The following is a 27654-nucleotide window of genomic DNA, read 5'->3' on the forward strand; positions in this document are numbered from 1 at the left end:
GTTTCTCGAAGGGAAAGTGAATCGTGCCTTTGCCGGCTGCGGACGTTCAAGCCCGAGAGCGGCGGTGGCGGCTGCCTTTTAGCGCCGGCAGGCTCGTTCCTTCGCTCGAGCGCCGGCGGAGTTGGGGAGCTCGGCGGCGCCTAGACGCTCAATAGCAAACTGGTTGGGTGGGGGAGCGGCAAAAGCGGGGGGGGAGAGAGAGAAACGGCTGCGCAAAATTCAGGAAGGAAAGCAGGGCGGTGGGCGAACGGGAGAACCGGGAGCATTGGGGGGGCGGAGGGGAGTAATTACTGTCTCGCTACTTAAACGAGGGCCGGCCACTCCGCTGGGGCGAGCGTGCCTGTCCTGCTCCCTTTCTCTTCCAAGCGGCGCTGCTCAGCGGAGACGGCAAGAGGGCAAGAGCCTCTGCGGGCAGGGAGGGAGGAGCGGCGAGAAAGGGACGTTTGGGGTCTTTCGCCAAGGGGTGTAAGCCGAGGAACCCCGAAAATCTTTGAGTAGAAAAGGAGGAGCTTTGTCAGGGAGGGAAGTGAGGTTGGAAAAGCAGGCCGGGCGAAGGAAGGGAGTGGAGGCGGCAGCGTTGCAGACGGGCCGTCGCGCAACCGGGAACCGGTTCCATCACTCATTAAAAAAATGCCAACCGCGCGCGCCCGCAAGAAAAAACTGTTTTGCGCATGCGCAAAATGTTTTTTGCGCATGCGCGTGCATGGACGCACGCACGCGGCTCCCACTTTTTTTATGTGTGATGGAACCGGTTCCCAGTGGCTCTTTTCCTTTTTCAGGTTGCTGACCCCTGGTATAGGTTCTCCTGCTTGAGCAGGGAGCTGGACTAGAAGACCTCTAAGGTCCCTTCCAGTTCTATACTATTCTAATGATATGTGGGTAGTTGAAGTCTCCCATTGCTACTGTGGTATGATTTCTACATACGTTTGTTAAATGGTTGGCAAAGAGTCCATCTATTTCTTCTGATTGGTTAGGTGGCCAGTAGTATACCCCTATGGCAATGTCACTTTCCCCCCCTCTTTTATTGACCCATATAGATTCTGGAGGGCTTTTATCTTTCATCATGTGCATTTCTGTAGATATGTAGTATATAGTGCAACTCCCCCTCCTCTTTTTGTAGACCTGTTTCTTTTCAACAATTTGTGTCCATCCATCAGTTCATCCTATTCATGGGTTTTGTCCCACCAGGTTTCTGTTATGCCAGCTGTGTCATACCCTCCCTCCTGTACTATTGCTTCTAGTTCGCCCTGTTTGTTCCCCAAGCTTTGAACATTTGTAGATCAGCATTTAAGACTTTTCTGCCTGTCTGTCGGTGTGCTTCCTGTATCTCCTGATTGTTGTTTGAGGTTTCTTTCTTCTCCTCACTCCCTACCTCAATGTTTGATTTGTATTCTTGGGATTTGTGATTGGTTTGGGGTTCTAGAGGTTCTAGAGATTTGTCACCCTTCCCCCTCAGTTTTAGTTTAAAGCCCTCCAGATGAGTTGGGCCAGTCTTTTCCCAAGTACATTTTTGCCTGTTTTCATAAGGTGCAGCCCATCCCTTGCTATGAGTCCTTCCCATAGGAAATGCAGTCCATGATCCAGGAAACCAAAGTTTTCTTGGAGACACCAACCCTTTAGCCATTGGTTTATTTATAGAATTCTTTTTCCCCCTCAATGGGTGTTGGGCTTTCATTGGAGTACTGATGAGAACAGTACTTGTGCTCCTAGCTCCTTAACTTTATTGCCTAGTTGTTTGTAATCTCTCACTATTGTACTCAGATTCTTTGTTGTGTCGTTTGTGCCAATGTGAAGGAGTAGGAGAGGATAGTAATCTGTGGGCCTAATTATTTTGGTTAGGTTCTCAGCCACGTCTTTGATTTTTGCTCCAGGGAGATAACATACCTCCCTGGATTGTATGTCCGGTCTGCAGATGGCTGATTCTGTTCCTTTGAGGATAGAATCTCCTATTACTAACACTCGCCTTCCTTTTTTGGGGGAGGAGGGGGTGCAGTGTGAGGTGCTTTTCTGTTTGTCTCAGATGTGTTTGTTGATGTGACTTGTTTGGGGACATTTGGTGTTGTTTCTTTGCTAGGTGTCTGCATATTTTCTTTGAGGGTTTCCATGCCTTCCTGGATCAGTATGGGTTGCGTTTCTGGTCGATCTGCGCCTCTTTGGCCAGTAGGTACCAGTCGTGTAAATGTACTGGGGCACCCCTGGCCACACATGGATTGTACAGGTCATCATTCAGCCTGTCCTGGAAACAGCTGATTAAGATGTCTTCAGGGCAGTTGAGGCAGCATGCCAGGTCTCGGAATTCTTCTGTGTACCCAGCTACTGGTCAGTGTTCCTGCCTCATGGTCCTTATGCAGCCTTGTGCCTTCTGGTCTGCCAGGCGGTCTTCGAACCTCCGTCTCAGGCCTGTCATGAAGTGGTTGAAGTTCCAGAGCTCTGCTGCGTTGCAGTTGTGCAGGGTAACAAGCTGCGGTCCCTTCTAGGCTGGGTGACAGCCCTGACTCTGGCTTCCTCACTGGGGAGGCTTCTGCCATATGTAGGTGAAGACATGAGCCAGGGAGAAGCCCAGTTGTTGGGGGTCCCCATCAAATTTCATGCCCAAAGGGACCCGCTTTGGTTCCTCCCGTGGGGCTCTCCCTCTAGGGGCTTGGGGGCATTCCTCCCATGAGCTGCTGGCTGCTGAGCTGCCAGGGTAGCTGCTGCCATTACCGTGGAGCCACTTGCCCCCACCACGGCTTCAGTCGCCCCAGCTTTGCTTGCACCGCACTCGGCTTCTTCCAGTTGTTCTCTCTTTCTACTTGTGCACCATCTGGACTTCGTGTTCAAGTCCTGAAAGGCGTCCACCATGTTTGCACAGCTTGTCTGTGGATCTGGTCAGTTGATTCCTTCTCTCCTTTGGATTCTTCCTCCTCGTTAGAGAGCAGGTCCATCTCCCGCTTCTAGCCCTTTTCTGGTCGCCTCAGGTGAATGTTACTCGCTGGGCTCTTCCTTCCCACTCTTCTTTCTTCCTGACCCCGACTGACCATCTCGGTTTCATGGTGGTCTCTGATGTGATCAGTTCCTCCATCCACCCAGAATAGCTTTCTTCTGGATGGGTTTTTAAAGTGGACTCTTCCCTGCATTCGCTCTCATCTTGTTCGCTGCCATAGACGGACATGATGTGCACAGTCCTGGCGGTAGGGCAGTTGCCTCTCCAGATTGACCTTTTTGCAGATCTTGCTTAATGTAAGGTCCTGCCTCAGCTAATCCTCCCAAGAAAGCAGAACTCTTAAACAGGCATTGTCCCAAAATGAACTTTTATTGAGAGGCAGTGATAGCAAAAAAACAAAGCAAGATCTAACGTTTTGCTGGGCGGCTTCTTTGCAATGCCTCCCTTGCCCTTTGACTTGGTCCTGCTCTCTGAGGCAAGTGGAGGGGAAGGTAATTTCCGGGCTCCTTCTGGGCCTGAGCCTACCCATGGGAAGGGGCTTCTTGCAGGGATAAGGGTCACAGAAAGGGCTTAGGGTTAGGAGCTTGAGGGTCAATGGTCAGGCCTGGAGAAGGGCAAGGACAGAGAAAGGGGAAACGGAAGAGAGACAGGCAGAAGTTCTCATTTGAATTCAGGACCTGCTGGGCAAGGGGTGCAGAGGGGCTCTGTTTGCAAGCCTCTCCCTCTAGCTAGGTTTCCTCTGCAAACCATAGGAAGGTTAAGTCCTGCAGGGCCTGGGAATGAAGTTTCACTGGGCATCTCTCCAGTTGAATGAGGCTCCGAGAAAAAACGTAAAGCTTGAGAGGGTATCGGCTCTTGAGGCCATCCTGTCATAATTTGGCTGCTGAGCTTCTCTGTGAAAATTAAATTAAATTAAATTAAATTAAATTCCCACAATCCTAGAAACTAGTTAGTTGATGAAAAAGCCAAAAACCAGATGAAAATTTGCTTTGGCTAGGATTGTTTTTGACAAATTAATAATTCTGTTATTTCCAAGGGGCTTTCAGATCATCCTTTTGAATCAAAGTGCTCCAGAATAATTCCTATTCTTGCCTCTCTGTCATTGCCACATTCTTGTTTGCTCTCCTTCAGCAGTCTGGCCTTTCTCCAGTCTCAGAAATCATACTAAAAACTAAAAACAAAACATAGGGAAAAGCAGGAAAAGAATATCCAGATTCCAGGACCTCAATCACATGAAATAGTGAGCGTCCTTAGGATTTGGCAGTGACCCACAATTAAGCATATTATCTGATGTCCAAAATTCAGACACTCACTGACTCAGCTGGACCGTCAGTTGTCGATTCAGTTCTGCTCGATTTTTCACAGGATAGTGGAATTGCTTTGCTTGCAAGTGATCTGGTGGCATCCAGTGTTTTTAAAAGGCTATTCCATCTTATCAGCCTCTGAGAACTTTTCTCATCAATAGATTTAGCTTACATATATCTTAATTACCTTTACATGTAACCTTTATAAGCAAATCAACGTTCAAATTTAACTATTAATATTTATTTATTTTATTTAGTTACATTTATATACCGCCCTTTCCCTGAGGACTCAGGGCGGTTTACAGGGAATTAAAAAAATCCACCATACAAAAGTTAAAAACCAAATTAAAAAATATTAAATTGACCCTGTACACTTAAAACCCCAATTAAAAATTTCTCCTCAGCCTGGGCCCGAGAGCTCAAAGAGCCAGGTCTTCAGGCCCCGGCGGAATGATCGGAGGTCGGGGGCAGTTCTCAGCTCCACCGGCAGCTGGTTCCAGAGGGCAGGTGCTCCCACTGAGAAGGCCCTATCCCTGGGTGTCACCCGCCGGCAGTCTCTTACCGGCGGAACCCTGAGCAGACCCTCCCTGTGGGAGCGCACTGGGCAAAGGGCGTTTGATGCCGGCAGCAGGTGTTCCCTCAAATAGCCCGGACCCAGGCCATGTAGGGCTTTATAGGTGATAACCAGCACCTTGAATTTCACCCGGAGGGCAACCGGAAGCCAATGCAGCTCGCGGAGTAGAGGTGTTACATGGGAGTATCGGGAGACCCCCATTACAACTCGCGCGGCCGCATTCTGCACCAGTTGAAGCCTCCGAGTGGTCTTCAAGGGCAGCCCCATGTAGAGAGCGTTACAGTAGTCCAAACGGGAGGTCACAAGCGCATGAGTAACTGTGCGTAGGGCGTCTCGGTCCAGATATTAATATTTATACTTCTAGTTATAAATGACCAAAGTTTTCTTTATCTCATCTCAGAGCAATATCTACAGAACTTTTCTCTGTATCCATGGCAAGAGGAATCCTTGTTAGCCTTTTCAATATTCCTTTAATTCCTGTTTTGGTTTTTTGCAGTTTCAGCTAATGTCAGCCCTCCCAGATAAACCAGATGGAGAAAATTGACCAGATGAGCTATTGCTGCTTTATTACCAGGCTACATTAGCAGAAACTTGCAAGTCTGAAAATACAATTCTCCCGCTATCACTTTCAACAGTCTGAAACATTAGGTCGCTCCCCCTTTTCCTTAGGCAGCATCTCTTTCCTCAAGCTCACTGCCGTTTACCAGGATGTTAAGCCTGGCACTCAGGAGACGCAGCTAAAGAAAAGAGCTTTTGGGGTTCTTTTGTTGCCCATAAAAGCACAAGAAGATGTTCTAGAGAAGCTGGAACTCCAATGTCCAGGCCATGTGAACCAAGAAAATAATTGTCAAGCCTCAAAGAATGCCTACATTTTGTCAGCCATTATTGCTTCTTGGCTTGCCTACGAACTTGGGGGGAAGGGAGGGGAGAGTAGAATTCAAACCACTGATGTGGTGAGAACCAAGGACTTTCAAGATTTGTTTACTGAAAAGAAAAGACATTCTCTCATAATGATTCTTTGACTTATAATTGGATAATGTGACCTGCAGTAATGAGGGGAGGGAGGTTTCTATACTTTTAATATAGCAATTTAGGTGCAAAATAACCAGAGCTAGTTTTCCTTTTATCTGTGCCGAAATGATTTGCTCAATAAAGTTTTGCATTAGAGATTGGATTGTCTCAGCTACGCTTGCTTCGTTGGGTTTGTCAGTCGGAACATTGACAATAATTTTGAGAGAGAGAGAGAGAGGACACTGGTACTCTGAATGACTAGAGGTGGTGATGGTGGGGCAGGGAACTAGGGCATTATTCAGGCAGATTAGACACTTGTGGTCTAACCTCACCTGAGGAGTCCAGTGAGTTAGCAGTTAGGGGGCTCCGCCTAGGCTAGGAAAGATGCCAGGGATGGACTTTGTCCTATCGGCCTCCTCCTGGAACAGCCGGTGGGAATGCCTCATTTTATCCAGTGCAAGAAATCCTGCTCACTGGAAGGGGGGGATTCAAACCCAGGAAGCCTGCCTGGGTTTCCAACCTGACAAGGTTGCTTGAGGAATTCAGCATTAGATCTGTGGGTGGTTAAAGAATTGCTAGGAGGGCCGAGTGAACAGGGCACCTTTCCTTGCAGTCTCCAATCTCCTGGGGGTGTGAAATGGCAAGCATTTGTGTAGATGTTTTTGTGTGTCTGTATTTGGCTCCTTTTGATCTAGCTTTGATGTGAACAGCACGGCTTGGCCCCGTGTGATTCACATTTTCTTGTGCCTGGATAGATTTGCAAATGTGGATCTTTCCACTGGTGATATGACCTTAAAGTTAGCTGTTCAAGGCAACTTGAGGAATTTCATTGGCAAATGTAGTATTTGTTGTAAAAAGAGCAGAATGTTACACAACATGAATAAATATGAGTTGGTCATTTGGGGTAAGAAAGGACTCGTATAAATCTTGCACAATAAGGAGATGCAGTGGAGTGAGAAAATGCTGGGGCTCCTGGGAGTGACCGGTCCTCCATGAGAAAATGTCTCCTTCCTTTTCGCCCGGAGGTGCCTGCAGTCCCCGAGCCCTTGAATTGACCCAGGCTTCTTTTGAAGCATCAGTTCTGCAGCTCTGGAAGAACTGCCTGTCTCTGTTCTGCCAGGCTGACCTGTGTGGATTGGCTATATCTGTCCTCTTAAAAATAACATTAGCATTCTTTATTATAGTATTTTGGGGAAGTCTATAGAAGGTGGACGCAGTGGCTCAGTGGGTTAGGATGTTGAGATTGTCGATCAGAAGGTTGGCAGTTTGGCGGGTCAAATTCCAAGTGTCGCGTAACAGAGTTAGCGCCTGTTACTCGTCCCAGCTTCTGCCAACCTAGCAGTTTGAAAGCACGTAAAAATGCAAGTAGAAAAACAGGGACCACTCCGGTGGGAAGGTAACAGCGTTCTGTGTGCCTTTGGCGTCTAGTCATGCCGGCCACATGACCACAGAGACGTCCTCGGACAAGCGCTGGCTCTTCGGCTTTGAAACGGAGATGAGCACCGGCCCTTAGAGTTGGAAATGACTAGCACGCATGTGCGGGGGAAACTTTACCTTTACCTTATAGAAGGTGCTCAGATAATTCAGTAATCAAGCTAAATGAGTTGGAGGATCACAGCAACAGAATGCCAGGCATATGCCCCACTCCTCCTGTTTTTTAGCTGATAGTATTTTTATGCCCCTGGCCCCACCCTCAGGTTTTGGAAAACGTTTTATTTATTGTGCACTTAAGATATTGTTAACCTTGCTCTGTGCTAAGGAAAGGCAGATTCTCTGCCACAAAATAAATTATTCAATTAGTGCTAATTTGCATACTTTCTCTATTGCATAGTTTAGCAATAGCAACAGCACCTAGACTTATGTACCGCTTCATAGTGCTTTACAGCCCTCTCTAAGCAGTTTACAGAGTCAGCATATTGACCCCCAACAATCTGGCTCCTCTTTTTACTGAACCTAGAAAGATGGAAGGATGAGTCAACCTGGATCCACTCAGGATTGAACTCCAGACTATGGGCAGAGTCAGCCTGCAACACTTCGTTCCGATCACTTGCGCCATCACAGCTCCTGAATTGAATAGTTTACTCCAGTCTTGATAACTGGGAAAGAGGCAGAGGCTAGCAAAGCAGCACCAATCAACCAATCCCCTTGGGCAGCATAGAGGCCCGAGTTGCTCTCTCGCAGGGAAACACACTTCAGGCAGGGGGGCGGGGGCGGGGGGACCCTTGCCTAGCGTTCTGGCCTGAGACAGTTGGCTGAGTGGAACCTGGTCTTAAAAATTATCTTCAGCTGTTTATCTGCTCCAGACTGGTCTACTTTATCTGGCGTTTTTCTCAATGTTGCTGGACTCTCTACTAGACTACAGCTCCACACATTTCTCCAGGAAGGAAAGTTAACTTGAAAATTGGTTTTTCATTTAATTTTTTTGCCATCTCAATGTCTCCAGGCAACCTGTTTGCCACCAGCATTGCAGGAGCCCATCCAAGCAAAGGAGGCAGCACGTGGTGCCCTTCAGTCGCCAGAATCTAAAGCAGAGAGGCTGGCAGACAGATGAACTATGATTGAAAACCTCTCTTCCTGGGTCTGAATTCAGCACTTTGCATTCAGACAACATTCCCACGTTGTGGAGCCCCAGCAAAGGGGAACATTATTATTTATTTTTTAAAAAATGGGAGGGGGGTTCCTCTTAAGTGGAAGCAAAGAAGGGGTCAGTCCTCAGCTCCACTGGCAGCTGGTTCCAAAGGGCAGGCGCCCCCACTGAGAAGGCCCTATCTCTGGGTGTCGTCCGCCGGCAATCTCTTACCGGTGGCACCCTGAGAAGACCCTCCCTGTGGGAGCGCACTGGACGAAGGGAACTTGATGCCGGCAGCAGGTGTTCCCTCAGATATCCCGGACCCAAGCCATTTAGGGCTTTATAGGTCATCACCAGCACCTTGAATCTCACCCGGAGGGCAACCGGCAGCCAATGCAGCTCGCGGAGTAGAGGTGTTACATGGGAGTATCAGGAAACCCCCATCACAACTCGTGCAGCCGCATTCTGCACCAGCTGAAGCCTCCGAGTGGTCCTCAAGGGCAGCCCCATGTAGAGAGCGTTGCAGTAGTCTAAACGGGAGGTCACAAGCGCATGAGTGACTGTGCATAGGGCATCTCGGTCCAGATAGGGTCGCAACTGGCACACCAGGCGAACCTGGGCAAAAGCCCCCCTGGTCACGGCTCCTATATGGTCTTCAAAATTGAGTCGTGAATCCAGGAGGACGATGATACCCCACCCCGAAACCACGAATGATCTCACCCAGTGGCTTCATATAGATTTTGAACAGGAGGGGCGAGAAAACCGACCCCTGAGGAACTCCACAAATGAGAGGCCTCGGGGCGGATCTCTGCCCTCCCATCAACACCGACTGCGAACGGCCCAGGAGATAGGAGGAGAACCACCGTAAAACGGTGCCTCCCACTCCCAACCCCCTGAGACGCTGCAGTAGGATACCATGGTCGATGGTATCAAAAGCCGCTGAGAGATCTAATAGGACCAGGACAGAGATCATTCACCAGCGCGACCAATGCTGTCTCCATGCTGTATCCGGGCCTGAAACCCGATTGGTACGGGTCCAGGTAATCAGTTTCCTCCAGGAACAGAGGAAGCTGATGCGCCACCACACTCTCAACAACCTTCACCAAAAAGCGAAGGTTGGAGACTGGACGATAGTTATTTAAAACAGCCGGGTCCAGGGCAGGCTTCTTGAGGAGGGGTCTCACCACCGCCTCCTTCAAGGCGGCAGGGAAGACACCCTCCTTCAAAGAAGCAGTTATTACTGCGTGGAACCAGCCTCATGTCCCCTCCCGGGCCGCATAAGCTAGCCAGGAGAGGCACGGATCCAACAAACAGGTGGTGGTGCTCAGCCTCCCCATGATCCTGTCCACATCATCAGGGGAAACAGGATCGAACTCAGTCCAGATAACATGCTCAAGACCGTCCGATTCCTCCACATCAGACTCTGCCCAGTCTGTCCAGACCGGTCTGGGTCTGAGCGATTTTGTCCGCCAGATGATGACTAAACTCCTCGGCTCGTCCCCGTAAGGGATCCTCCCTCACCTCCTGATTAAGGAGGGAGCGAGTTACCCTAAACAGGGCGGCCGGGCGATTATATGCAGACGCGATAAGGGCAGCGAAGTAGTTAGACTTCGCCGTCTTTATCACCGCAAGATAAGACCTCATAAAGGTTCTTAACTGCAATCGGTCAGATTCGGATCGGCTGGACCTCCAACCGCTCTCTAGACCCCGTCTCCGATGCTTCATCTCCTGGAGCTCCGCAGAGAACCATGGAGCCCAACGGGATCTGCGCCGGGTCAGAGGTCGCAAGGGTACAACACAGTCAAGTGCCCCGGCAGCCGCCCTTTCCCAGGCATCCACCAGGGCATCGACTGGGCTGTGGGTAAGGGTGATGGGTATAGGCCCAAGCGCCCTCTGGAACCGTTCCGGGTCCATTAGGCGCCTGGGGCGGAACCACCTGGTCGGTTCCGCAGCCCAGCGGCGGGGGGTGGCATAACGGAAGACCAGCCGCAGGAGGTAATGATCTGACCATGACAGGGGAGCAATGGTTGGTGAACCCCCTCCCAGATCATCCAACCACTGTCCAGATAGGAACACCAGGTCGAGAGTATGATCCCCCACATGAGTCGGGCCCTCAATAACCTGGGTCAGGCCCATGGCCGTCATGGAGGCCATGAACTCCCGAGCTAACTCAGACGACCCTCCCAGTGAAGGCAGGTTGAAGTCACCCAGAACTATAAGCCTGGGGAACTCCACCGCCAACCCTGAGAGGGTGTCGAGCAGCTCAGGCAGGGCTGTTGCCACACAGCTGGGCGCCAGGTATGTGAGCAACAAGCCCAACTGAGCCCGAGGACCACATCTCAAGAGGAGGGATTCACTCCCGGCCATCTGGACAATGGTGGCCTCCCGCGGGCATAAAGTCTCCCGGACAACCACTGCCACCCCACCACCCCTGCCCTGAGCCCGTGGCTGGTGTAGCACTCGGAAACCTGGAGGGCATAACTGGGTCAGAGGCACCCCTCCCTCTGAGCCCAGCCAAGTCTCCGTAATGCACACCAGATCCGCACATTCCCCCTCAATCAAATCATGAATGAGGGGAGCCTTGTTAACGACGGATCTGGCGTTAAAATAAACCAGCCTGAGCTCAGGGACCTGATCACCCTCATCCCCGGGTAAAAGGGTGCTAACTGGAGGGTCGGAGCGTGCCACCGCTCGGAGACAGCGGGGGCGCGATCCCAGATATTGATATGGCCCTCCGTGCAACCACCTGCTGCCATTCCCTATCGTCGTGGGGATTTGAAACCCCACCCCAACATTCACAGAACCAGCAACCACCTCCCCCAACCCCGTCCCGTCAGGACCCCTAACAGGCCCAGACTGAGTGCCCGTTAAAGATTCCCTCCCCACCCTCCTACCCCTCCCCCTCCCTAACCTTTTAAAATAACTGGCTAAAAAATGTATCAGGGGCCTCTTAGCGCGTCTCAACTCGAGGCCCCTATCTAAGCCCAGCCACCTCTCGGAGTCCCAACAATTGGGCTCGTCATTAAGGGGAGTGTGGAGACAGGCGGTAGGTCGCGCCCAGGAGGGGGAAACCCCCCTCAGGGCATACAGATCAGCTTCGGAATAATGGAGACAAACCATGCAGCACTAAAATGTCCACATAGGGCAGATGTTACAGATATGTCCAATGGGTAGTTCGATGGAGTATTGTTATACAGATGAAATATTAAATCCAGTAGGCATGTCTCTCGATCCACTAGACCACAGGTCGGCAACCTGTGGCTCCGGAGCCGCATGCGGCTCTTTGAGCCGTCTCTTGCGGCTCCCAGCCGCCCGGTGCGCACGCACCTCTTCCAACGGGCAGTGGTGCGCGCGCACCTCTCCAAATGGAGAGTGGCACCGCCCGTTTGGAGAGGTGCACGCGCACCTCCCCGAATGGGCGGAGGTGCGCGCGCACCTCCCCAAACCTTTGGAGAGGTGCGCGCGTACCTCCGCGCTAATGGGCAGCGGTGCCGCTCTTTGAGGAAGCTGCCGCGGCCCGTCTGTGAAGCTGCCGAAAGCGGCAGCTTAGCAGACGGGCCGCGGCAGCTTCCTCAAAGAGCGGCGCCCCTGCCCATTCCGAGAGGTGCGCGCGCACCTCTCCGAACGACCGGAGGTGCGCGCGTACCTCCGCGCGAATGGGCAGCGGTGCCGCTCTTTCAGGAAGCTGCCGCGGCCCGTCTGTGAAGCTGCCGAAAGCGGCAGCTTAGCAGACGGGCCGCGGCAGCTTCCTCAAAGAGCGGCACCGCTGCCCATTCGCGCGGAGGTACGCGCGCACCTCCGGTTTCGGCAGCTTCCTCAAAGAGCGGCGCCGCTGCCCCTTCGCACGGAGGTACGCGCGCACCTCCCCAAAGGTCGTTCGGAGAGGTGCGCGCGCACCTCTCGGAATGGGCAGGGGCGCCTCTCTTTTTGAGGAAGCTGAGACGGGCCGCGGCAGCTTCCTCAAAGAGCGGCACCGCTGCCCATTCGCGCGGAGGTACGCGCGCACCTCCGGTCGTTCGGAGAGGTGCGGGCACACCTCTCGGAATGGGCAGGGGCGCCGCTCTTTGAGGAAGCTGCCACGGCCCGTCTGCAAAGCTGCCGAAAGCGGCAGCTTTGCAGACGGGCCGTCGCCGTCGGGCAACCGGGAACCGGTTCCATCTCATTTTTAAAAAAATGGCAGCCGCGTGCGTCCGCGCATGCGCAAAAAACCTTTTTGCGCATGCGCGTGCATGGACACACGCACGCGGCTCCCTCTTTTTTTAATTTGTGATGGAACCGGTTCCCAGTGGCTCTTTTTCTTTTTTAGGTTGCCGACCCCTGCACTAGACCATCTCAGCTCTCACCTGAGATGGCAATCAAAAGGAAGCCCCAGCCGTCCTCTCACTCCGGCTGAGGAGTCCAATCTGGGGTGGAGAGAAGAGGGAGTCCTGGGCCAGTGAGGTGGTCAATGACCAGTCCAAGACCGTCCTCCCACCACGGTCAAGTCCCAGGCCAAACTGGTCTGTCAATGGGGAGGTCTTGATTCCAGCCGGGCATGGAGATAGCCATAGTACCTGCCTGCTAGCACAGAAAGCAAGCCAGGCCTCTGCTGATCTTTGGGTCGCCGGCCACTGCCGCCAGTCGGGGGGGGGAGGGCAAAAACATCCTCTCCCCCAAGGGTCCGCCCGCCAATCCAAACAATATTCCAGCGGCGGACAAAGGCATGGCTTGGGACACGAGAGGGCAGACAGGGCTGCGCATTACAAGGCGCTTACACGCTTTCCGGAGCAGTCTCCATGAAAGGGACAGGCATGGGGTGCTTATCTTGAATCTCCAGAAGCTTGGAGGGTGACAGATCTTCCCTCCCTCCCCCAAGCAGACGTAGGTTGGGTGAGTAGGAGTTGCTTACCCATCTCCCCCGACAGCCTGGTTTCCCATTCCTTCTCCAGCTTTCCCTTTTGACTGGCTGATGCTGGACCGCCTCCTGCAGGAATCAGTGTCTATTTATCTATTGGGCAACGGCTTCCAAAGTTCAGGCACTTCTCCAGCCCTTCTCACAAGCGGAGGGACAGCCCTGCTCTGCAAGGACTGAGAGGCTGAAGCCAAAAGCCAGATTTTCCCGGAGCCGCCACTCATCCTGCACAGCGTCTCAGGGTACGTTAAACTTGGACTGCTTTATCCCAGAGGTGCTGCTCAAAAGGCAACTGGACTTTCTTGGCTTTTTCCTTGAAAATGTTTTGCTTCTCATCCAAGAAGCTTCTTCAGTTCTCTGAAAAAAATGATCTGAAGAGGCTTCTTGGATGAGAAGCAAAACATTTTCAAGGAAAAAGCCAAGAAAGTCCAGTTGCCTTTTGAACAGCACCTTTGGGACAACCATGACCTGGATGATGGAGAATCTCCATAGACAGTTGTGTTGCTTTATTTTGGAAACAGATGTTGGCCCATGTGTGCTTGCACCTTGGCATCCCAGCAGAGCCAACAGCCCCCCTTGTCCTGCTATTTGTGCTCACAACTGGCCTTCAGAGGGGCTAAGGAGTGGAGGGACCTTGTTTCAGATGGCAATCTATAACCACACCAGGCAGACCCCGGCTACTTTGGCAGAGCCCCAAGGCCTTGGAGGTAAAGAAGACAAGGCAGGCTCAGCAGTGGGTGGGCTGGAAAGGGACAAACGTGGTGGGGGCTCCAAAGATCATTGGAGAACTCTGCTGCAAAGATAAACGCACCTGTATCTTGCGGGTAACCCTCTCAGGTGCTGCTTTTTAATGCTCCTGCTTGATCAGGAGTCACTTCAGGCAGTCGCTCATGTCCTGGTCACGTCATGGCTTTACTGCAAGATGCTCTACATGGGCCTGCTCTTGAAGACTACCCAGAAATTCCAGTCGATCCACAGTGCTGCAGTACAACATGGATTGCACTGCTTGGCAGCTTGCCAGTCGTTCCATGTGAAGCCTTCCTGGCATGGGGTCTGCTTACTCGAGGGACCCGTGGCTGCAATAATATCTGCCCGCTGGCTGAATCTGGCCAGGTTGGCGTGCTCCAGGTTCCTCTGATTAAACAGTGTCATCCGTGGGGACCCTGGAAGCCTGCCTGCTTTGTCCCGGGGCCTGCCTTCTCCAGCGAGGCTCCCCCCGGGATGGGGCGGCCCCCACCCTGCTGCTGCTTTGAAGGCATTTGAGGCAAGAGTGTGTGAAGCCCCTGTGGATGGCGGGTTTCTGCTTTTTTTCTATTCCTGTCAAGTTTCTGTTACTTGGGAGCCACCCAGGTAGTTAAGAGTTGGGTGGCATACAGACTTTTTAAAAGACTTGCGATAGAGGCAGGGCGCTTGTGCAGCCGAAGGAGTAATTTTAACAGTTCTACAGAAATGGGGATTTTGGGAGGGGTTTGTTGATCAAGTGAGATTTAGAGCAAGAAGAGACTCTTTGAGGAAGCCCCCCCTACAATCTCCCCCTTTTTCGGATGGTGGGGGCTGCATTTGATTCCTTTAAGCAACCTGGTCAAAGACCGTATACAAAGTACACAAAGATTAGCCAGTTCCTTCAGTATTTATTGCAGTTTATCTCGCTCTGAAATGGGAGTACCTTGCTATCTGAAGCCTCAATCCTGTCCTTTCATCAGCTCTTCCTATTGTCTTGGTGGACACGTGCTTTTTGTTGGAGAAGACTAAACCAAGATAGGAGCTGAGCAGTTCTGCCTGTTTTGGTTGCCAATTGACATTTTGTTAATTTCGTTGAATAGCTGTGATCCTTTTCTTTCTCTTTCTTAATTCTTTATTCTGAATGTATTTAAGGTAAAGGTAAAGGTTCCCCCGCACACGCATGCTAGTCGTTTCCGACTCTAGGGGCCGATGCTCATCTCCGTTTCAAAGCCAAAGAGCCAGCGCTTGTCCGAGGACGTCTCCGTGGTCATGTGGCCGGCATGACTGGACGCCAAAGGCGCGCGGAACGCCGTTACCTTCCCACCGGAGTGGTCCCTATTTTTCTACTTGCATTTTTTTTAACGTGCTTTCGAACTGCTAGGTTGGCAGAAGCTGGAACGAGTAACAGGCACTCACTCTGCTACACGGCATTCGGGATTCGACCCGCCAAACTACCAACCTTCTGATCGACAGGCTCAACGTCCTAACCCACTGAGCCACCGCGTCCCTTTAATGTATTTAAAGAAGTGCTCAAAAATCCCTTTTGACTTAGTGAACTTTGAGTTCAGTGACTCCCCAATTTCTCACAGTGCAAAGCCCTTGCCTGGCTAGTTCAGCCTCAAGCCCTCCTAACCAGACTCGCTGTGCTTTGGCCAGAGACCTTTGCATCAGGCCTGGTGAGAGGCTGCCCACCTCATGCCTCCAGACTACTCGGACTCTTATTGTCCGAGACAATAAATCTCTCCTGTGGACACAGTTTGTGCCCCGACTCATCTCCTCAGCTTGGTGATCTGGACGGGTGAATGAATGTGCAGGTCTTTCCTGAAGGTGATGCGGTCTGCTTTAGAGTTTGGGATGGTCTGTGTTAGACTCTTGTAGGAGAGCTTATGCAATGCTTTGTTGAAGTCAGGGTACTGGTTCCACTTCATTCTTGTGGTAAGTTAAACTAGCAATTCTGTTGAAAAAAAGAGCAGGTTGGCATTGTTTAGAGAGACTGCCACTAACGTAAACACGTTGATATCTGCAGAAATTGGTGGGGGTGATCACAAAACCATTGTCAGTAATTAGTATGGTGCAACCCTGGGGGTGGCTTCAAGTGTGCATGTCCCTCAATAGGCTGCTGTTGGGTCCCTTGGACTCTGAAGGGCTGATCAGACGCAAATGCCTGGGGGAGGACAGCCAGGACAAGGGTCCCGCTGTTTTCTCTGAGGATCGTGGGGTGCTACGTTTGCCCAGCCAGACACGGCCATATCTCTCTGTTTCAAAAAGCTGGGGCTGCCTCCCCGGAACATTCCATAAGGAGGGTCCGGCCCCAAGTTGGCTTGCCACCTGCCTGGCATCCCATAGCCTCAGAGGCCTTTCTTGGTGACCAGGCTGGTGAAGCAGCTTTGCGAGGCTTAGCGAGGCTTGACTGGCAGCTTGATTGCCTAGAGCAGCCAAAGCAAGTGACCAGATGATGCAACACGGCCTCAGATTGTTTCCAAGACAGGGTGGGGGCCATGCCCTGAAAGGGTGCCTGGGACGATCGTAAGCCAATTTCTGCCCAGATGGCATCCCTGGGAACCTCGGACCTGTTTTCTTGCCTCGGGGCATTCAGAATGAGTGGGGGTCAAGCTGGAGAGCACCGGAGTTGCCCAAGAAGGGAGGTTGGATGGATAGGAGCAGCTTTGTCGGAAGGCACCATATCGGCCTCGGAGGAGTCCAAATGGGTGGTCAGTGCAGATCCAATGAAGTGGGATCCACAATTTCTCCTGGGCCCGTTGGCTCTTTATTTATTTATTTATTTGACTTATATACTGCCCTATTCTCATAGGACTCAGGGCGGTTTACAGGGCAATTAAAACCATACAATACAAAAGTTAAAATAAATTTAAAACAATTAATTAAATTTAAGCCCAAAAGTTAAAACTTTAAAACCCAATTAAAAACCCCTCAGTCTAGGCCAGACAGCTCAAAGAGCCAAGTTTTTAGGTCCCGGCGAAATGAACGGAGGTCGGGGGCAGTCCTAAGTTCCATAGGAAGTTGGTTCCAAAGGGCAGGCGCACCCACAGAGAAGGCCCTCTCTCTGGGAGTCACCCGCCGGCAATCTTCCCATCTCCCTCCTCAGCGTTCACTCAGAATCCACCTCCCCATCCCTCAGTCCGTTGTTCTGCCCTGTGGCAGAAGAGAGAACAGGCTGTCTGGCCGTCCAGTCTCTCTCAGGCTTGGGGAGGCCCTTTTCATGTTCTCCTGGTTTGTTTTTGCAACACCTGCCTCCTTCGACCTCCCTGGAGGGGACTTGCTTCCCGGTAGCCTTCGCACGTCTTCCAGCTTTCTAGGGCCTCCTGTCAGAACCCACCTCTGCCCACTTCTTAAGAAAGCAGCACTCTTGGAGACAGGGTTTTCCAAGCAGGATCTTTTACTAAGAAATAGGAGATAGCAGGCATAATAGACAGGGTCTGAGGGATTCCCTTACAGATCGATATTTTTAAAATGCCCCCAAGCAAACCCCACCCCACAGTTCATTCGGCCAGTTCCAGAGCAGCCAATCTCCAGGTGGCAAGTCCATTGTGGGAAAAGAAAGATAACATCAGTCCGGTTCTGTTTGCAACACTATAATTTCCACCACTCTTCACACCTCTTTGGAGAAATAAACCAGATCCTGGAGGTTTGTGCCTTCCCCCCCCCCTTTCCCTCGTTGCCTGGTAAGGAGAGGAGAGTTCAAAGAGATGCATAGCACAGAAAGCAATTGGTTACATTGTGATGGATAGCAGAGAGGCGGAATAAACAAAAGGTTACATTTAATGGAGGAAGTGAAAGCAATGAAGCCCCATGCCTGTCCCCTCTCCCCCTTGGGAATGGCAGAATCCAGGGGAAGATGAGATTTGGGTTTTGCACAGAGGAGATAGTTAGAAATGAAACGTAAATGGATTCTGACACCTTCCTGCACATCTGGCGCCCTGAATCGGAGGTAGCCCTCAAGATGTCTTTCCCCAACTGGAGTCATATGAAACAATTGATTCCCTCCCATGATGTAGAAACTGCTTTTGTGGATGCTACCAAAATCACCTTGTTTTTTGTTTCTGCAGCCACAACCCACACTCATTTAATGTACAATCAGTCGTGATTATCCTGGTTCTGTGTGTCCGCCCTTCATTTCTGTGGCCTAGATGAAATTTCACTCTATTATGTTCGGCCTGTTTCTCTGTCCTAACAAGGCCATATAAATTGTTGTTTGTCTTTTAAGCTATTAGAAGATCAACAGCATCTCTTTTCTTCCTCCAGTCACCCAGTATTTCTCCACTTTCTCAGGCAGTACTTAAGGATCTCCCAGGTGGTGTTTTGCTCAGTCTCACTGCTCTCCCCTCGTTCTTCTTCTGCCTTTTGGGAGAACTGAAGCAGGAGTGGAAGAGCTGCCCGTTGTCCTCCCTGCTGGCTTGAATTTGGCCACTCAGCAGCTGCTCTAGGGCGGTTGGTCCTTCGCTTTATCTACACCCAGGAACCTGTTTGTATTCTTCGCATCCGTGGCTCACTTCTGCCCACTTTCCTCTTTGTGTGTCTTCTTGCCTTCAGGTTGTTAGCAAACCCTTCATGTCACTTCCTTTGTTCCCTCCCTCCCAACTATTTGCAAGTCTGCTTTGAGCATCTCCTTTTTAGCTGCTCAGACTATTTCGTAAAAGCTACTCCTGGTTGTTGTTGTTACTGTTCTTATCATTGTAGCATTTTCTCTGACTCTATATTGGATAGTTTATAGTTCAGTGTATAGCAAAAATGCAAACCATTCAACACTCAGGTTAAAGGAGTCTCCTGTTTTTTTTAGCTGATAGTATTTTTATGCCCCATCTGCAAGTTCTAGAAAACATTTTATTTATATTGCACTTGAGATATTCTTAGCCTGCGTCAGTTCAAGCTCTGTAACTCAAGCTCTGTGCCAAGGAAAGGCAGATTCTGTGTCATGAAATAAATTATCCAAATAGTGCTAATTTGCATGCTCGCTTTCCTGCATAGTTTAATCTTGCTAATTGGGAAAGAGGCAGAGGCTTGCAAAGCAGCACCCTCCCTGGTTTTGGAGCCCCCCCTCCCCGTCCTGCGAACCAGATCCAGGAAGGGAAGGTGCAGGGCCTTGGGAGGTTCAGCCAGTCAACTCAGAGCAGGGATTCCAGAGAATCCTCAGCAAAAAAAGGTGAAAATCTGAACAGACCATAAGCCGCTCTTGATCTGCTTCCTCTGGTACGGAATTACTGAGCTAACCAAGATCTGTATTTAAATACACTTTATATACTCATCGTCAAACAAAGCAGAATGCAGGTCGGTAGCTAAGGAGTTCATTTATTTGTAGAAGCACATGGATGTCATGAAAACATGAGTTTATCTAGCCCCCCTCCCCCACCCATTTTCCTACATTCTTGTAGTATTGTAACTTTTAACTAGAAGCTCAAGAACAAAGTTGTTTTCTCTGCTTTTCACCCATTTGTACGCAACCCCTCGGCATTCCTAACTCTCCTTGTCTACAGGGTGGGGGCGACATGATTTCCTGCCATTTTGAGTGAGGAGACATGAAACCTGCAGGGCAAACATTACAATTTTGGAGGCCAGCCTGGCCCACCCACTTCAGGCTTTCCTAGCCTCAGAGGCCGAGTGCCCGGCTCTCCAGGAACACGTCCGGACCTCTGGACGCCCTGCCCCTTCTCTCACAGATTCCCCCCCCCAGTTCCTTTCAACAGGCGAACTCCCCCCCCCTCGCTCGAAGCCCAAGTTGGTTATTATAGTCCTGGAAACAGCAAAGAGATCCCGAAAAGAGGCAACCAAGGACGAAGGCAGCCAGGCTGCTTTCTCTGCCTCTCGTTTTCAGCCAGGCCGTGTTGCTCCTGAACCCGTGACGGGAGAAGAGTCTGTGGGAGGCCCTCAGCCTGGAGGAGCGTTTCAGGATTTACTTGCCTGAAAAGAGGAGCGTGCTCACTTAAAAGCGGCTCGCCCGGTGCTCCCGGTGCTCCCATGAGCCTTGGGTCCCCCCCATTCCCCCCCCAGGCAGGCAGTTGCATCTTGGAATCGGCTGCAACTGAGGGCCCAGCAGCAGCACCGGCTGATCTCGCTCTCTTTGCCCGCAGATGCTGCAGCTGCCTTGTGCCAAGGGCAGGATGCCCTTCCTGGCCCTCCGACACCTCTTCCGACACCCCGCTGCCTTCCTGAGCACCCCACGGGTGGAATACAAGCCAATCCAGAAGGTGATGGTAGCCAACCGAGGTGAGCAGGGCTTAGAAAGTGGGATCGCGGGGAGCTGCTTCTGCGTCCCCCCCGTGCGCGCTTGGTCGGGCTGTTTTTTCAGAGATGTTTTTAGAAGGAGCCGCCTCATCAGCCTGGAACCAACAGTAGACAAAAACTCTTAAACAATCTGACTGGCCGATTTGGGTTTCTTTGACCCTGATCCCAAATGCTTTTCTAAAAGCCGGTAGCCCCTCACTTTGACGTTGGGCTCTCCCTTTTCCTCCGTATTAACACTCATGAATTCCAGGGGAGATCGCGATCCGGGTCTTCCGAGCCTGCACGGAGCTGGGCATCCGGACGGTGGCGGTCTATTCCGAGCAGGACACGGGGCAGATGCATCGACAGAAGGCGGATGAGGCATATCTGATCGGCCGCGGCCTTCCCCCAGTTCAGGCCTATCTGCACATTCCTGACATCATCAAAGTCGCTAAGGTGAGAAGGCAAAAAGGCCCAGTGCGCTCCCCCTCTGACCCGGCTGGCCTAGGACAAGCAGGTATTCCCGTAGCGTGCCCACAAGGAGCCCAGCGGCCAGGGGAAGCCACTCTTCGGTTTGGGGTGCTGAAACCGTAGATTGGTGTGATGCTCATTTGTATGCCTTGACCTCAGACTGGCAAAGCGATGCCTGGATCAGCCCTAGCAAGACATCCTGGATCCTCTTTCTGGGAGACTTCTGAGATTTGGTTCCAGATGGGGTTGCGCTTCCGTATTTGGGGCTGCTGCACATCTGGAGCTCTTTCTGGACTCTCTGCTGCTCCTTGAGGGGGAGGGGGCAGCTGCAGCCAGAAGGCCTTTGCAGAGATCCATCCTGTGTGGTCAGTTCTGCCTGATATTGGACTGGAAATCCTTCACACCTCGGTCACCTTGCATTTAGACTATTGCAGTGATATGGGGCTGCCCTTGAAGGCTACACAAAACCTGCCGCTGGTTCAAAATTTGGCAGGGTGATCAGTTCTGGGCAGGTCTCATCGTGGCCTGTGAGGCCTCTTCTCCCTGAGGCTGGCTCCCAAAAGCTGCTGGGTGCAGTTCCAGATGTTGCTTAACAGCCTCCAACACCTACATGGCTCAGGGCCTTGTTATCTGAGGAAGCGCCACATTCTCAATCAACAAAGGACAAAAATCCAAACATCCTGAACTCTTGTTGACCCAGAGTCAAATATAAGAGTTGGAAGGGATCTTGGAGAGCATCTAGTCCAACCTCCTTCCCAGCACAGGAATCCTTTGCTATGGCATCTTCAAACTGCTTGGAAGCTTCTTGGTAGAGAATCTATGAATTTTTTGCCAAGATGCCAACACATTTTCTTTTCTTGTTTTATCTCTCCCTGTTGTTATGAGAGGTTTGATATTTCTGTGTCTACTGATAGTGCAGCCATTTATTCCTTGTAAAAAGGAAGTTACATGGCTGTAAAAGATTTATACGAGAAGCAGTCCTCTTTTCACTGCAGATTTCTGCTAACGTGAAGGAATTTTAGTCAAGAGACTGGCAATAGGCAGTAGGCCTATTTGGGATTGAAAGATTGAGCTAAAATTGACCCAGGGTCACATTGACCCAGCACGTCCAAATGTGAGCACACACCGACCGCACTTTCCCTACACCTAACACGGTACTGTTTGCGCCGGGTGCTTGTGGGCCACAGTGGATGCAAAGGTTCTTGCTCGCCCTTAAAAAGACAAGCTGCTTTCCAGGTGATTTTCTCTGGTCCCGAGTTACAGATTGACCACTGGGAGAGACATTTCTAATCCAGTGGGCCTCGGCCTCCTCCACAAGCAGCTCATTTTGGGTGCCTCCAGCTCAGTATCGTGTGGGTGCAGGAGGAGCAGTTTCATTTCCCTACAGCTGCACAGGCAGGAGGGTTAATTTAATTTAATTTAATTTATTGAGATTTTTATACCGCCCTTCTCCCAAAGGGACTCAGGGCGGTTCACAGGGCATAAATATAAACACCAATACAAACATTAAAAAATAATTAAATTAATGCCCAAGTTAAAACCAGAATACTAAAACAAACCAATAAAAAACCCAAGTACCCCCATCAGGCCAGACCCGCTAGTTCAAATAAATGGGTCTTCAACCCGCGACGGAAGGATCGGAGGTCTGATGCCATCCGGAGCTCGACCGGCAGTTGATTCCATAACGCCGGAGCACCCACAGAGAAGGCCCTCCCCCTGGGGGCCACCAGTCGACATTCCTTGACAGGAGGCACCCTGAGGAGGCCCTCTCTGTGGGCGCGCACAGGGCGGAGGGGAGTCGACGCCGGCAGCAGGTGGTCCTCGAGGTATCGCGGACCCATGCCATGTAGGGACTTAAAGATCATAACCAAAACCTTGAACCTTACCCGGAAGACAACTGGCAACCAATGCAGCTCACGGAGCAAAGGTGTAACATGGGAGTACCGGGAAACTCCCAAGACAACTCTCGCGGCCGCATTCTGTACCAGTTGGAGCCTCCGAGTAGTCTTCAAGGGAAGTCCCATGTAGAGAGCGTTACAGTAGTCTAGGCGAGAGGTCACGAGCGCATGAGTGACCGTACACAAGGCCTCCCGATCCAGATAGGGCCGCAACTGGCGCACCAGGCGAACCTGGGCAAAAGCCCCCCTAGTCACGGCCACTATGTGATCCTCCAAAGTGAGTCGTGAATCTAGGAGGACTCCCAAGTTGCGAGCCCTATCCACAGGGGGTAAAAGCTCACCCCCCATAGAAAGAGGTGGAACATCCCAGGTGTCTCGGGAAGCCGGAATGTACAGCCACTCAGTCTTGTCAGGGTTGAGTTGAAGTCTGTTCCTCCCCATCCAGACCCGAACCGCCTCCAGGCAACGGGACATCACAGCGAGGGCATCACTGGGGTGGTTTGGGGTCGAAATAAAAAGTTGGGTATCATCAGCATATTGATGATACCCAACTCCAAAACCACGAATGATCTCACCCAGCGGTTTCATATAGATGTTGAACAGGAGAGGCGAGAGGACCGACCCCTGAGGAACTCCACAAGCGAGAGTCCTAGGGGTCGACCTCTGCCCCCCTGCCAACACCGACTGCGAGCGTCCCAGGAGATAGGAGGAGAACCACTGAAAAACCGTGCATCCCACTCCCAATCCCCTGAGACGCTGCAGCAGGATACCATGGTCGATGGTATCAAAAGCTGCCGAGAGGTCTAATAGGACTAGGACAGAGGAATACCCCCTATCCCGAGTCCTCCAGAGATCATTCACCAGAGCGACCAATGCCGTCTCCGTGCTGTGCCCGGGCCTGAAACCCGATTGGTAAGGGTCCAGATAATCCGCTTCATCCAGGACCAGAGGGAGCTGATGCGCCACCACACTCTCAACAACCTTCGCAAAAAGCGAAGGTTGGAGACTGGACGGAAGTTGTTCAATACAGCTGGGTCCAAGGCAGGCTTCTTGAGGAGAGGTCTCACCACCGCCTCCTTCAAGACGGTGGGGAAATAACCCTCACTCAAAGAAGCAGATATAACCGCCTGGAGCCAGCCTCGTGTCCTCTCCCTAGCTGCGTAAACCAGCCAAGAAGGGCACGGGTCCAATAAGCATGTGGTGGAACTCAGCTTCCCCATAATCCTGTCCACTTCATCAGGGGTCACAGAATCGAACTCCTCCCAGATAACATTGACAAGACCGCCCGTGTCCTGATCGTCAGACTCTGCCCAGCTGGAGTCCAAACCGGTCCGAATCCGAGCGATTTTATCCGACAGATGTTGACCAAACTCCTTGGCACGACCCTGCAAGGGATCCTCCCTCACCTCCTGATTAAGAAGGGAGCGAGTCACCCTAAACAAGGCGGCCGGGCGATTGTCTGCGGACGCGATGAGGGTAGAGAAGTAATTACACCTCGCCTCCCTCATCGCAGCGAGATAAGACCTAATGTAGGTTCTTAACCGCAATTGGTCGGGTTCAGATCGGCTGGACCTCCAGCAGCTCTCTAGGCCCCGTTTCCGCCGCTTCATCTCCCGGAGCTCCGCGGAGAACCATGGAGCTCGCTGGGATCTGCGCCGGGTCAGGGGCCGCAAGGGTACAACCCGGTCGAGTGCCTCAGTGGCTGCCCTTTCCCAGGCTTCCACTAAGGCATCCGCCGAGCTGTGAGCAATGGAGGCAGGTGGAGACCCCAGCGCCGCTTGGAATCTCTCAGGATCCATTAGGCGTCTGGGGCGGTACCATCTAGTTGGCTCCGTACCTCCACGGCGAGGGGTGGCAAAATGGAAGACCAGCCGCAGGAGGTGATGATCGGTCCATGACAGGGGCATAGTAAATGGAAAGCCCCCACCAAGATCATCCAACCACCGTCCAGATAAGAAAATCAGGTCAAGGGTGTGGCCTCCCTCATGAGTTGGCTCAGAAATTACCTGCGTCAGGTCCATGGCCGTCATGGAAGCCATGAACTCCCGAGCAAGCTCAGATGAACCTCCCAGGGATGGTAGGTTGACGTCTCCCAAAACTATAAGTTTGGGGAACTCAACCACCAACCCTGAGAGGACATCGAGCAGCTCGGGCAGGGCTGCCGCTACGCGACTAGGCGAAATGTACACGAGCAGCAAGCCCAACTGCGCCCCAGAGCCAAATCTCATAAAGAGAGACTCACACCCGACTATCTGAGGAACGGTGGTCTCCCGCGGACATAAGGTCTCCCTAACGATCACCGCCACTCCCCCACCCCTACCCTGAGCTCGAGGCTGGTGTAGCACCCGGAAGCCTGGTGGGCAAAGATCAACCAAAGGGACCCCACCCTCTGGGCCCAACCAAGTCTCCGTGATGCAAGCCAGGTCCGCATGCTCACCCTCAACTAAATCCCTAATAAGGGGAGCTTTGTTGACCACGGACCTGGCATTCAGGTACACCAGCCGGAGCTCAGGAGGCTGCACATCCTCGCTCCCGGAACCTCGGGAAAGAAGCAGAGGGTCGGAGCGCCCCACCGCTTGCAAATAGCGGAGACGGCGCTCCCGGTAACGATATGGCCCCCTGTCTATCCGCCTGCTGCCATTCCCCGTCGTGGGAATTGGTAATCCCACGACCCGCTCATGAGCCCCGGAGACAACGACCCCTCGTTCTCCCCCCGCGCGGTCAGACCCAAGTCTGGCCTGAACTATGGTTGATTGGCCGCCCCCCAAAGCCAAACAACCCCTATCACCCACCCCCCTCTCCAACCCCGTAAAATTTTTTGATAAAAACAAAATCAGGGGCCTCTTGTTACATTTATGTTGACGGCCCCTACCCCTGCCCAGCCATCTCTCAGAGACCCAGAACTCGGGCCCTTCATCGAGGTTAGAATTTAAAGAGGCGGGTCGCACCTAGGCGAGGGGGGCACCCCTGAGGGCGAGCAAGTCCGTGCTAGTATATTGTCGCATGTTAGTCCAGCAAGTCCAGAATAGGTAGTCCTGGAGATGATCAAGTCCATAGGAGGGTCGAAGGCCGGAAAAGAAAATATCTGGATCCACACCCAGCTGCACTGCCACTTAAGAAAAGTGGGCAAAGCAAAGAGCTGGTTGCTCCAGTTCCTTGGCGGTTCCTCTGCCCTAGTAGAAGCCTGAGCAGACTTTGCTTCTCCTCTCCGCTGATGGCTGTTGGTGAAGTGTTTGGTCTGTATTTGGGACAGACAGACGTGCTGCTGAGATTCTCCCTGAGATCTCTGGAGCATTGGGGGCCCTTCTGGAACAGGCCAAGGGTCCCTGTTGTGCAAGCAGATGCGGTTGACACGGGTGATCTTGCATTCAAGATGTTGAAAATAATCTATTTCAAGTATGTGTCTCTGCACAAAGATTTTCAGCATAAAGTTACGTTTTAGTTCAGTAGATGTTTAAACCAGTGCCTGCAGGAGGTGTTTTTATGTATATTTTTGATCTTTTAGACACGTTTGTAGGAGAGAAACAGCAAGTAGGTTTTCTAAATAAACAGGCTGTCCAATTTACAAACTGCAGGGCTGCTTTGCTTGAGAGAGCAAAGATTTCCAGCGCTTCCTGCTTTTTCCAGGAGAATGCGGTAGATGCAATCCATCCCGGCTACGGCTTCCTCTCCGAGCGAGCTGACTTCGCCCAGGCCTGCCTAGAAGCCGGGGTGCGGTTCATTGGACCCTCTCCCGAAGTGGTGCGCAAGATGGGTGACAAGGTGGAGGCCCGCGCCATTGCTGTTTCTGCCGGTAAGAAGGTTTGCCTCACCAAGCAAGCTGTTAAATAGTGACCAAACCCAGTTCCCCAAGAAGCCCAGAGAGATGGCTTATTGCAGTCCATCGATTAAGACGGTTAAAACAGTCGCTTCTTACGGTTTCATTCCTGGGAAACTAGTTCTCCCATTCAAAAGTCCAGTAGCCCTTTCCAAACTAACCAAGAGTTCTTCTACTTTGCCTGCTCAAGAGAGATAAGCCTCTTTCCCTTTGGACGGAATTTCCTGCCTTCTTACATGCAACTTTAAGCTTCTTTCTTACTTGGAGTTCTGAGGGATCAGCTTTATCTCTAGTCCAGGTAGATACAAGAGAGTTCCAACAGACAGGCAGACATTGATGCCTTGGACCATTCTGGAGAAGCCAGATCTGCCCCGCTCCCATTTATACACTTTTAACTTTATTCCAGTTTCTCAGAGTACACTCAAAATTAAAAACAATGTTGGCTAATTCTCTATGTTCCATGAAACTTGCAGTCTTAAATCCTAGAAACTAATGGTTGGAAGGACCAAGAGAGCATCTGGTCCAATTCCAGCCTGGTGGAGGAACCCACCCAGCCTCTGTTCAATACCTCCAGCAAAGGAATTCCAGCAACTCCTGAGGCATCCATTGCACTTTGTTTTTAAATTTTTGTTTCCCGGTCTGTTCTTCAGAGCAGCTCTGAGCAAGGGGATCTGCCTTGCATTCTACATGACAGCCCTGTAGATCCTCAAAGGCAGCTGTTGCTTCTCCGGGCCCCTCCTCATCTTTGTTTCTCTCTTCTGGACATGGCCTTCCTAAACAGAGGGCCCACTGGATGCACACTGGATGCAGTGTGATTTAGAATAGAATAGAGCTGGAAGGGACCTTGGAGGTCTTCTAGTCCAGCCCGCCCCCCTCAAGCAGGAGAACCTATACCATCTCAGACAAGTGAGTTTCCAGTCTCTTCTTAAAAGCCTGCAGTGTTGGAGTACCCACAATTTCTGAAAGCAAGCAAGCAACCACTGATTAATTGTCCTTACTGTTTGGAAGTTTCTCCTTAACTCCAGGTTGCTTCTCAATCAGTTTCCAACCATTGTTCCTTTTCCTGCCCTCTGGTGCTCTGGAGAATAATTTGACCCCCTCTTCTTTGTAGCAGCCCCTCAGATGCTGGAATACTGCTATTGTGTCACCCCTACAGTATTTTTGAGATACTCAGAATAGAGGGGGAGGGATGATTGTGCTATCCACCCACATTTGCTGCCTCATCAGCAAATTTCCCTTTCTACCCTCCCTTCC

At 51.6% G+C, this 27654-nt stretch overlaps 1 protein-coding gene across 4 annotated transcripts in view; it reads left to right on the forward strand.

Moving 5' to 3' along the window:
- PC (pyruvate carboxylase) overlaps positions 1 to 27654 on the forward strand; it is a 146142-nt gene that overhangs the window by 29156 nt on the left and 89332 nt on the right. For 2 of the 4 annotated variants that reach the window (XM_083374454.1, XM_083374455.1), the window contains exons 3-5: positions 20082 to 20217; positions 20486 to 20670; positions 26211 to 26376. The exons of 1 other annotated variant lie outside the window; for it this stretch is intronic. In XM_083374454.1, coding sequence (XP_083230580.1) covers positions 20082 to 20217; positions 20486 to 20670; positions 26211 to 26376 — 487 coding nt within the window. Of the gene's footprint in view, positions 1 to 13336; positions 13515 to 20081; positions 20218 to 20485; positions 20671 to 26210; positions 26377 to 27654 lie in introns of those variants that run through there. One more of the 4 variants, XM_083374456.1, reaches the window with a different exon arrangement.

The sequence above is a fragment of the Vipera ursinii genome (assembly GCF_947247035.1).
Source record: "Vipera ursinii genome assembly, chromosome: 15".
NCBI lineage: Eukaryota > Metazoa > Chordata > Lepidosauria > Squamata > Viperidae > Vipera > Vipera ursinii.